Below are 12,379 nucleotides of genomic sequence, written 5' to 3'. Positions count from 1 at the left end.
AAATATTTTTGAAAAGAACAATAAAGAATAGTCTGAAGAGAGACAAAAAAATATGACTAAATGTGTGATGCAGACAGTGCAAGAATCTTGGAGTAAGAACTAATAGAATCTTATCCATATTCATACCCTTGGATTCAAGTGTGAAGAAATCCGTTATGAACATCTTTCTGTTTGTTTGTGTCTATATCACAGCATGCAGTACTGTTCAAAAATGCCCATGCTAATCCTGAATGAACTAGCATTAGTACTGAGCATAGCACAGACTAATTACAGTTGACATGGTGTGCCTCCACCATACACAATTGCACAGAGCACTGGGTTAAAACAGTAATGAAAGCTTTGACATCCTCTGCTACTCACTAAATGTTAGCTTGGAGACATCCACTGGGCACCATGTTGTGCCACAGGTGCCTTTTATTATTTTCACAGTAGATAACAGATGCAAACATGTTAAAGTTTAAAAAATGACAGTGAGTAGATATATGAAAGGATACCGTACTGAGAAATAAAGCTTTATAACTTTTCAATGCAAGGACATCACTTCTTCAGCAGTTCAGCTACTATCAGATGGTTATTAGTGATACATATGAAATTATCTAATGATGTCAGTCCAGAGCAGCAATATGATGTATCCAAACGGTTGTGATTTTTTTTTAATTGTATCAAAAAGGTTAAAAGCATCAGAATAAACTATTAATTTGATAGGAAGCTCTCCAGAAAGCAGGAAGAAGCAAATAACTATACTGATTAAGTAAATATGGAGAAACTTGCACAACTCTTTCCAACATTTTGTCAAGGCTATTAAATTGGTCCTTTTTCTTCTTAGTGAATAAATACAATAAAATAGGGGGGAAAAGAAAATATTATTGAAAATATATATATCTTAGCTTGATTTTTAAGCGAAGTACAATACTGTACTATCATTCAAAATTTGCAATCTTAACATCAGTTTATCTCAAATACATTTACAAGTGTTCATACTCTTATGTACAGTAATTAAGTATAGATTTTTATTCAACACTAGTAATTTCAGGAAACTAACATGAATCAGAGAATTTTTAAGATAGAAGTAGTCTTACCTCTTTGCTTTCTTCCAGGTCTGACTCGCTGCTAAACTCCTCTGTATTTAAATTTTCAAAATCAGATTCCCCAACAGCAATTGGTACTGTCACAGTGAGACTTGGGTTGTTTATGAAGGACATGTAATCACTTTCATCAACAACATATTTTTCCACACTGCTGCCTATGCCACTGGTAGTTCCATTCCCTTCTTTAAGGTAGGCAAGGTTTTTTCCTATTTCTACTATCGTGTGGTTGGAAATACAGCTGTCTTTTTTGTTGTTCAGGTCTTCAAGAGGTTTGATTTCATCTAAAACTTTCTGCTTTCTAACAAAGGCTTTTTGGATGAATTCACGCACTTTTCTCTTCACAAAATCTATACCCTTCTGAATCCTTGCCACAGCAATCTGTAGATTGTTCATCTCATTATCATCATCTGTAGCTGCAAGGTTGTCTGAACTAAAGGAGCTCAGGAGCAAGGCCAGAAACAGGTTGAGTACCTGAAAGACAGTAACGATATAATATTTTGAATCTCTTATTTTTAAGTCACAAAATAATTTGACTAAGCGTTATTTGATATGACAATTTATATATCACAACAAGAACTTTATCCAACCCACATTCTTGCTACTCTTATCTCTGGTACTTTTTTATAACTTGCTGAAAATATTTTTAAATTACATATCTTGATCAATATAGGTGAAAATTTAACCCTCGAATTTCTCCTTTCTACTCCACACTGGAAGACTTGCACATATGCTCTCTAAAATGCCATAAGGAAAAAGGATATAACATGATATAGTATGCAAGAGATGCAAGTTATTTCTTCAGCAGTGTTCACAGACAAGGGGTATGTAGGCAGACTCCAGTCTTCTACAGTTCAGAAGACCATAATTTCAGTTTGCTAAATTCAGGATACAACAAAATATACAATTGTCCTGAATACTTGTACCATATCATTTTTGTTTTGTGCCAGAAAACTGCCTACAAGGTAAAGAATCCTAAGATATACCTTGGTCTTAGGAAGCTTTTTCATACTGTCATTACACAATACAAACACAGCAGACGAATTTGGGCTATATGTAATTATGTTAGCATAAGTGAAAACTACACTAAAAACGATAGTTACAAATATTTATCAATTATTTCTGTTCAGTTTTGCTGTATGTTTAGAAGGTATGCCATAGGAGTCTCAAATTAGTCTGGTTAAACTCGGTATTTTGATATCTCTGTGAAAAAGCATATTTATAAAATTTAATACATATTTATAAATTTTTTTGCATGGTATCAAAGAGAGAAGTGATGGTACTACTCAATAAGAAAATACTACAATTAGGAATAACTAGGGCAAGCTGCTTTTTACTCAAAACCAGTATGTCATTTAATGACATACATTAAATATTGGAAATGTTGGTAGGAAATGTTGGGTAGGAAAAATAAAACATAAGTATATACAGAAGGGTTAAAAGCTAGCAAGGCAGAAGTGCTGCAGAAATAAACATATAGAGTGCATCAGGAAAACAATACCAGTACTGAAATGTCATTTGGGGATATATAATGAGGAATGTTGTGTGTAAGACACGGAGTGGAACTATTCCATACTATTTAATACTTGTGTCTCTAGAATGCTATTTGGGAGTAATTAAAAGGCCAGCAGTGAAAGAAATAATTGATGACTTCTAAACTACTTATGAGAAAAAATTGAACAGCCACGTTATTTTGATTCAGAAACAAGACTGAAATTGGAAGAAGCCATCCAGAAATATAAATATTATCATGACCAACTATTTCTCATAACTATTTGAGACTAGGCAGTTTAACTGGCTGCAACAATGGTCTAACTTGGATTTTTTTAAAGGCCTTTTAATGGAAATATTAAAATAATTCAGCTATGATCTTACTAAAGAGGTTACAAAATCACTAAAGATTTAAAAGAAGTAAAAAAAAAAAAAAAAAACTACCCACTTTTCATAGCTTATCAAGGTATACTTGAACCTGGCTTTCAGAAAGGGCAAATGAATCACTTGATTTCTTAGAGTCTTCATTTCTGATTTCTAAACTGCGAAAAGCAGGAAATACATTCTTACATGTTTTAAAAATTCCCACTGATTACATACCACTAAGTTTCCAATCACCATGACCATCATGAAGACAGTAAGGCACATAGTTTGGCCTGCAACCTCCATGCAGTCCCACATCGTTTCTATCCATTCTCCACACAGCACTCGGAATACAATCAAGAAAGAGTGGAAAAAGTCATGCATGTGCCAGCGTGGAAGTTCGCAGTCGCTAGAGATCTTGCAGACACATTCCTTGTAGCTTTTCCCAAACAGCTGCATCCCAACCACAGCAAAAATGAACACAATGATGGCCAGCACCAGGGTCAAATTGCCCAAAGCTCCCACTGAGTTGCCAATAATCTTAATCAGCATATTTAGAGTTGGCCAAGATTTTGCCAACTTGAAAACTCGAAGCTGCAAAACAGAAGAGCAGTATACAATTGTTCACATCATTAACTGTAATTAATCATTGCTATACATCTCATATTCTAATTATGATGTGTTTAGAGCATGTCTCATGCTATTTCTATAAACTTTAGTTACAAAATTTATCTTACCAGTTCTTTGTATAGTACTAAACACTGGTAAGTCCTGATTCAACTCATGAGAAACCAAAAATACCGTCTCTATGCTCATTTCACTTCTGTTAATTCTGTGGAAATATTACTAAAAATAAATCAATGCACGTGAGTTGTGATCAGTTCTACAAGATTATAACTGCTTAGGCATTCCCAGGTATCTTTCTTCTTAATTGTCAGAGAGCTGGAAGAAGTGGTTTTTCTAGAAAGATAAACAAGCTAGAGTTGTTAATGACAGGCTCAGAAGTTCCTTGCAAGAGTCTCTCACAACTTTTCTGTCATGGAAAATAAACACCACGTGTCAAAGTTTGTCAAACAACATTGAAAAAAAGTGGACAAAACTAAATGTTATATCTAAGTGCAACTTGAAATAGAAAAAAAAAGGAATGCAATTGGAAAGAAATAGCATATATTCAGACAATCAAAGGAATCTAAATGTAAATCCTATTTAATAGAATAAGACATAAGTAATACACATAGATTCAAAGCAAAATACAGAACTCCATTACTGAGTGAGAAGTCAATCAATATAGATACTGAATTCTAGGAAAATACAACATAATGATTACAGAGAACCAGAAAGGGGATGAATTTAAGCCTCGTGCTTTTTAAAGGGAATTTACTTAAAAATTTTCAGGCTTGCTTTATGTAAGGCAGGAGGTGATGACTAGGAACTTTAGTTTCATTTCTCTTACTGTGCATGTCTTTTTAAAAGAGCATTTGAACATTAAATTGTCTGCTAGCCTAGTCTTCAGCAAGACCAAGGCTTTTCAAGTTCCCATTCATGACAGAGCTATTTAATAACTGACAGAGATAATGGAGAAAGATAGAGGCTTTGGAACAGAAAATGTGTTACACAGTAGATACCTGGGGAGAAGATGATAAAGAAGAGGGAAGAAAGGTTACTACTGATGAAAAGTCCCTATCCAAGAAAAATCTTAACACTACTTTCTTCTAACCATGCAAGCGAGCTGGTAATGGAAGTTTATCAGCTAAAACTGTCAATAAACTTTTATTAATTAATCAGTTATTTAGTAAGTGTTTTACTTATCTTCAGTCACAGGTACTGAGGGTCTGTGCCTCTTGCATTCTTTATTCCCTCACCTATATTTTAAAAAAAGACTCTAAAAGACTATTTTAAAAGGTAATTCTTAAAGCACGCTCACTGCAAACAGAATTTTTACAATGTCTTAAAGAAGAAACAGACATTATTAAAGTAATATATAAAACTTGACATGATAGATACTTGCCATCTAGTGGGTATGCAATTTAGTATTTTATAAGTTCTTGTACAGGGAACTTCTAATTCAGCCAAATATACAATATACTGCTGAAAAATGAAAGACATAACTGCATAAATATAAAAATATAACATAGAAATAGATATTAATTAGAGTATTTACCAATCGGAATGATCGAAGGACAGATAATCCTTCTACATTTGCAAGGCCAAGTTCCATTAAACTAAGACTCACAATAAAACCATCAAAAATATTCCAGCCCTCTTGGAAATAATAGTAAGGATCCATGGCAATTATCTTGAGAAACATTTCTGCTGTGAAAATTCCAGTAAATACCTGCAAGGAAAATACAGTTTCTTACTCCATTTTAATAAGAAATTATTATTATTATTTTTAAATGTAACAGCATCAACTTTTTTAAAAGTTATATCCTCAGTAAGCAATCCATGGTGGATCTGAATACCTTCTCTATATTTTCATACATTAGGTTAGGAATTAAATTCAAATTTAAGCTCACATATGCAGTTCCTGTTTACCTCACAAGGAAGAGATAAATAGAATGCTTCCTATCTATGTGTGTGCTAATATGCACACATAAATAGAGATATATTGTATCACTTCTGATTTTAGTACTCCAATTTCCTCCTCAGATCTCATCTTTGCTCTTAGGACAGCTTTTTTCTTCTAGGGATAAAAATAAGCTTATAAGAAGGAAAAAAAAAGTTAAGAAAAAAGCAACATTGAGCAGAACTATTCTTCTTCAGGATAGCCTGCAAATAGCACTGTCACACATTTTCACTATCTCCTGTTATGTCACAATAAATATTCTGTGCTCACTGGATCTTTCCTCTCTACATCCCCTTGAACATCTTGGACACCAGGAGGAACAAATAAGGTGCATAACAGGTGTGGGAAGGTTCCTTCCATTTATAAGTATTAATTCAAGAGAAAACATTAGATTAATTTCTATAACTATCTTCCATGAGGGAACCTGAAGGATTTAAAAATGAAAATACATTTTGACTTAATAAATCTTCTGCAAAGGAGAATTAATCTCCACACAACACGAATGGAAAAATACACAAATGTCAACAGAAAGGCATTCAGCATAGCTTAAATATAAATTCAACCATTCCAAGCCTTTTAAATATTTAGTCAGCATTTTCTTTTAAACATATGTACATAGGTAACACGAGTATCATTTAAGAAAAATGTATTTGACATACATGGTACATCACAGAAGACTTACAAGGTTTCCCACTGAAAGGACACCACTAAACTGTTCTGTCATTGGATAGTGCTCCATGGCCATGAACAGTGTGTTTAGAACAATGCAGATAGTAATGGCCAGATCAACAAAGGGGTCCATCACAATCAAATTTACAATATGTTTGACTTTCAGCCAGGGAGTGCAGCAGTCCCAAATCAAGCAAGTGTTAGCAAATTTATACCAGCATGGTGGGCATTTCTGTCTTGATTCCTCAAGTTCTAGAGAGAAAAAGGTAAATAACACTTTAATATATTTCTCATAAAATTTGTCTATTCTATTAGTAAAACTTGGGTATTTCCATTTGGCCTCTGCTATTTCCAAGTTATTTTTGAAACACTGTATTGATGTAACAGTCAAGGCTAATGTCCAGTCAAAAAAACCCAGCATTTATCAATTACAATAATCTGTCCCACTATATTTTACACAGAGTAGAGAAAGAAAGAATACTAAATATTCACTATATAGAATGACCATTCACAATCAAATGCTTCGCATACGATGTAAAGTAGACATATGTCTTAGGAATCCAGTTATATAGAATAAAATATTTCAAATTTTGCTTCTAAAGGATAAACACTTAAAAAGAACCGAAATTTAGGATTGCTTTTCCAAATATATCAGTCATACAGGAAAAAAAAAAAAAAAAAAAAAAGACAATCTCCAGGCACAAATCTCACCTTGTCTGTAACATTAGGCCCACTGAAGCTCCATTAAAAAAAAAAAACACTACTAATTAGTGTATTTTGAATTTACTAGCACTTGCATTACAAAAATTCTATTTCACATACCTTCCATTGTGTTTGTGAGCATGCTGGCTATACTCATTGCTCGCTGCCTTGCACTAGGATCTGTTAGGTAGTCCATAGGAACATGGTAAGAACTAGACCTTCTTTTCCTTAAGTCAGTTTCTGTAGTAGTGCCCTGAAAATAAAACACTGATAAAATAGACTACCAAATGTTCATTTCATAAGAATAACACTGTAAATCATTATAAAGATATAATGGTTTTAAACACTCTGGTGATCTGCCTGATGCTCCATTTATGTTATGATTTTGCAAGAGAATGATGTGTACCTAACTCACTAAATAGCTAGATATGTCAGTAGGACTGCTCTTTTGCAAAGGTGTTTGTAAGTATTTTGCTGAATTGGGAATGAAACATTAGAAGAGATTCAAGAAGTCTGTGAACTACAAAAAGTTTCATAATGCTTGTCAATGAGCTCAACCATAAATACCTTTCTTATTAGGCAATAAAATAGTCCACACAGATAGCTATAAAAGCACAAAGAATAAGTGTATTTTCTTAGGATAACTCACATTATTTTCTAATGCGTATTTTCAAACAAAATAAGAGAAAAATATTCATTAATGTTGTCAACACAAAAAATCACTAAAAAATTAACTGTTTGATAGGAATTCTAGCTCATGTAAGTTGTCTTATCATATAGTATTATATCAAAAATATAACGTACGGTCAGCAGGAGATTAAATACTCATTTAATATATTCCATTAAGTAATTTCTTTATAATTATTTTTTCATTTTGATATATTGGTTGATATACAAATACAGAACTTCTTCAGTTACCATAGTGAACCAAGTTATTTAATGGCCTACTGCTATCTTGTTAATTCCCAGTGACCTAACATACATTTACACATATCTAATTAATGAGAGCTAGACAGCTTCAGTTTCTGCTTCAACTTTGAACTGGAATATATGAAAGGAGCATGGACAAAGTGGGAATTATTTCCAAGTTACTAGGCTTTGTAGAAACAGTAGTTGATTATACAGGGAGAGGACATCATGCCTGAGCTATTGCAGACTTTCTTACATTGCTAGCAGTGGTTGCTTTATCAATCATCACCTCTGGCAAAAGCTGTCCAGTAGGTGACGTCAGAGCTGGAGGCCCACCGACTAAAGAAACTACTCCATTACAATCCACAGTGCTGTGCATCTTCCCGTTCACTGGAAGAGGAGGTACTGTCCTGGATGACCTACTGGCCTGACTAATGTTACTGTTGCGCCGTTCACCATGTCTATGAGGAACAAAGAGAGAATCTCTTCTGCTCTCATTGTCTTCAAAAGTGCTGTGCTCATCATCAGCAAAGTCATTTTCAGATCCTACATCCTTTGCTCGACCTCTGAAGCTGAAAAGACTTGTTCTGCTGTTGCGCCTTGGGGAAAACAAGGAGCCACGAATGCTCAGCAAAGACTGTAGGCAAATAAAAACAGCGATTATCAGATGAAAATTCTTTTAGACGTAATGACTTCTTACAGGGAAAAACACAGTGCTAATATGTCTTAAAGGGTAAGATAATCTACAAAGAAATGAACTAGTACAACACCCCCTTAACACACTTCCTTTTGGGTATTAAACAAAGAGCACATAAGTGACAGACATAGACCGTTATTTTACTACATTATTTATATGATATTGACTGGTTTAATTTGATTAAAAGAAACTGCTCAACAGAATTGCTTCCTCTGCCATTCTGCCTGTTTTATTATCAACTGTTCATAAATTGTATAAGCACATCTAGCTACTATTTATCCCTAGCTGGGACAAGTCCGACAGGTTGAATAAAATTTTCTGTAAATTTCCATTGAGTCAGTCTGCACACAGACATAGCTCCCAAATACTGCCCAGTTTACAACAACGTACATATTTTTGCAAGCACTCGTCAAGTAGTTCACTATATGGTTTTCATTTCTTTTTGAAAGTGTTAGCTATCCTGAATATGCAAAGGTGTACATGTAATTTTGCATGAGTATCCTCACTAGTCTTCATCATTTTACTCCTGTGAGTAAATGTTCTGCTACGGGTAGATCTTCTCAGGATCAGTCATAATAAAGTTCTAATCTTGCAATTATGTTATGTGCTTAACTTTAATTCACGTCAGTGATTCTCCTGACTTGAAAGATTTGATTTTATCATCTGACTTCACCCTCTATGAACAGCAGAGCTGGTACATAACAAAGCGATGTCTTTGTTTCTTTTTCGCAACTTATTTTTATGGATCCAAGCCCATTATTCCAGGCATTGCAAAATGCAGAACAAAAAGGCACTCTGCTATCTAAGTATAACACAACAGATGGATACAAAAAGAGAGGGAATATGAGTAGGCAAAATTGATGAGTATGATAAACAGTGGTCTTAGCTCACCTGAAGTCACTTCCCTGTCAAGCTTTCTGTAGGCAGCATGGTAAAAGAGAGTTTTAAAGAGGAATTTGAGGAAAGTAATGAAGTGTTCTGTGGAAACTCACGGGAACATCTTCCAAGCATGAGGGGCAGCATACCAGAAAGAGTTCAAAGAAACTCACTTGAAAAATTAACAGGAGGTTATGGATGCTGTCATGGGTCAGTTAAAGTTGGGACTTGATTTGCTTACTGAAAGTCAAAGTAGGTTGGGAAGAGCTTTAAGCACAGTATGTTTTACAGTATTGAAAACGTCTATAGGTCGATATGTTAACTGGAAGATTAGGTAATAACAATGAGATACCTTTGTGCTCTTTGCAACAATATTCTTGATGAATGCAGCATTAATAGAGACATGGAAATAAGTCTAAGTTAAAAATAGTTTGCAGTTGTGGTCTAGAGTAGAATTGGGGAAAAAAAGGAGACAGAGAAAAAGAAGGAACTTGCAACAGGGCCTTGTGGAAATCCCTTAGGAAACTGTCAAAGCAGTAAAAAGATCTTCTAAAGCACAGCTAAACCAGAACTGAGAGGGGACAAAACAATGTTAGGAAGACTAAGTTTTCAAGAAAACATAATGGTCAGTCACACTGAAGGAAAGTGAAATGTCAAGGAAGATGTTAAAGATACAATATAAACCTGCATTTTGTCTAGGAAAAGGTTATTAAAAACTGTAGTGAGTTGAATTTCTGTTGAGTGTGGTAGCTAAAACTCAGAGTGGAAAGGAGCTAGGATTGGAAAACCAGAGAGGAGGGGATCACTAGACTATCATACTACATAGCTGTATATGAATTTTGAAATGAAAAAAGGCAGAGAAGGAAATTGGATGAGATATGCTCCATTTCTTAACAGATGGATGAACTGAACTGCAGCTGAATAAGGCTGCAGTTTGAATGAAGGCATGCGTAAGAATATGCACCTAAGGGATCAGATGAGACTCCAACATGAAGTAGAAATCAATAGATATAAATGTGAAATTTTGCATATGGAACAGAATGAATCATGAATTAAATTCAGCAATGAAATCTTGACAGTGGTTAGTCAGACAATTAACAGCATAAAACAGTGGCAGACCAAGAAAAAAAAAAGTGGAGGCAGTGCTATGAAAAAAGTATGTTAGGAAGGAAGAGGAAGGACAGTTAACTTGGTAGAAATGACAGTCTAGAAACATTACACTCCCACCACAGTCTGATCAAAAGAGGAAAGTCCTTAATAAGAGTATAACAGATGAAGAGGCTTGAGCTTCTCTGAGAGTGGGAGCTGGAGAAAATGATACATGCAAAGGACATGAATGCGTGTGACTTTTTAAAGAGATGAAATAGGCTTTCCAGAGATAGAAATAGAAGAGGATAAAAAATGAAGGAAGGAATTTAGTAATAGTGGCTAAAAAGGATAGCAATTCATAAAGATCAGGGAGAATCAAGAAGGTGGGGATAAAAGGAAGAGTTGAGGCATAAGTTACACAAAGGGGAAGAGAAAAGACAGAACGGATGGGAGAATGAGATCTGAGTTGCTGAGAAGACAGTCTGAGGCAGGCAAATGAAGAGAAGCTCCTGAAAAGTTTAGAAAGTATGACATGATAAAGCTATAAAATGAAATAAATATCTGGATGGGAGATGCAGATGGTACTCTTCTTGTGTCACTGGTGTATAAATGTAGGAGAACAAATGCGAGGACACAGTGCCACATATATTTCCACCTTTAAGATTACACAATTAAAGGTCTCAATTAACTTGCCATATTTCAGGTAAACGTTTATGTTAATTCCAAAGCCTTTACACCCTAAATGTAGCACAAGTCCAACTGAAAACATGAAATTCCTTTTTTGAAGCCACTGTTCATGCTATCTTGATGAGCTCATTTTCATTAACAAAATTAGCAAATACAACTCATTCTAATTAATACATCTTATTTTGATTTTTCACAGATAAATTCAAGAAAATCTCTCTAATTCAGTTTCATCTTTGATTGCGTGTATTAACCTGGTCAGATTTTTAAGATTAAATGAATCACCTTGCAAGAACTGACCAAACTACACTATAGGCATTTGTTTCTATGATGACTAGACATTTAATAATACTATGGTACCTGGTGTGGGGAAGAGAATCTCTTTTCATATGTCAGTCTATTCCCCTCAATGGAAAATCGGAAGCCTTTTCTTTTGATGCTGTCCTCCGATTCGGATTTCCGAAATTCTTCCTCATCCTTCTCACCTTCAGCTTGTTCTTTTTGCTTTTTTTTCTTTCTTCTATTCCTTCTCTCTTTAGCACTCTTCGAGCTCAGTTTGGATGCCTCAGAAGAACTTTCAGAGAATCCACCTATTCCACCTACTCCGCTATAATCTCTCGAGTCAGCTGCTGCAGCTGCTGCTGCTGCCTGTATGTACAAATAAGCACGTATGCAATTTACAACATTTATATAAGTACACATACTCACTATTTGATTGCTATTTATTGATATTCCTAAAAAAAATAATGAATTTTAAGTAAAAGCACCGATCCCATTTCACTGAAACTAGTTTATCAGGAACTATACAGGAACTATAATTTTCCCCTATCTCCGTTTTCAAAATCACAGAATGGCTGAGGTTGGAAAGGACTTCTTGAGGTCATCTTGTCAAACTCTGCAGCACAGACAGAGTCACCTGAAGCAGGCTACCCAGGATCATGTGCAGACAGCTTTTGTTTATCTTCAAGTTATCTCCAAGTAAGCAGATTCCACAATATCTCCAGGCAACTTGTTGTTCAATCATTTGTTCACTCTCACACTAAATCAATTTCTATCTCCAATTTGAAATTTTACCTTAACGGTTCTTTTTCGTCACTAGTTATCATAGAATGATAGAATCATAGAATCCTTAAGAGTTAGAAGGCATCTCTGAAGGCCACCTAGTCCAACTTCTCTGCAGTGAACAGGGACACCAAAGCTACATCAGCTACCCAGGGCCTTATCCAGCCTCCAGGGCAACCTGTTCCA

At 34.8% G+C, this 12,379-nt stretch overlaps 1 protein-coding gene across 8 annotated transcripts in view; it reads right to left on the bottom strand.

Moving 5' to 3' along the window:
* Nucleotides 1-12,379, bottom strand: part of LOC306949436 (sodium channel protein type 2 subunit alpha) — a gene marked incomplete at both ends in the record, with an annotated part of 53,774 nt that overhangs the window by 25,586 nt on the left and 15,809 nt on the right. For 2 of the 8 annotated variants that reach the window (XM_079539317.1, XM_079539311.1), the window contains 7 exons: nt 1,080-1,559; nt 3,177-3,533; nt 5,101-5,274; nt 6,188-6,426; nt 6,997-7,129; nt 8,042-8,422; nt 11,492-11,776. In XM_079539317.1, coding sequence (XP_079395443.1) covers nt 1,080-1,559; nt 3,177-3,533; nt 5,101-5,274; nt 6,188-6,426; nt 6,997-7,129; nt 8,042-8,422; nt 11,492-11,776 — 2,049 coding nt within the window. Of the gene's footprint in view, nt 1-1,079; nt 1,560-3,176; nt 3,534-5,100; nt 5,275-6,187; nt 6,427-6,996; nt 7,130-8,041; nt 8,423-11,491; nt 11,780-12,379 lie in introns of all 8 variants that reach the window. The other 6 variants (XM_079539310.1, XM_079539313.1, XM_079539312.1 and 3 more) reach the window with 4 other exon arrangements.

The sequence above is a fragment of the Tetrao urogallus genome, assembly GCF_951394365.1.
Source record: "Tetrao urogallus genome assembly, chromosome: 8".
Taxonomy (NCBI): domain Eukaryota; kingdom Metazoa; phylum Chordata; class Aves; order Galliformes; family Phasianidae; genus Tetrao; species Tetrao urogallus.
Note: the sequence above shows the minus strand (reverse complement) of the source record. Positions and strands in the feature narration are given on the sequence as shown.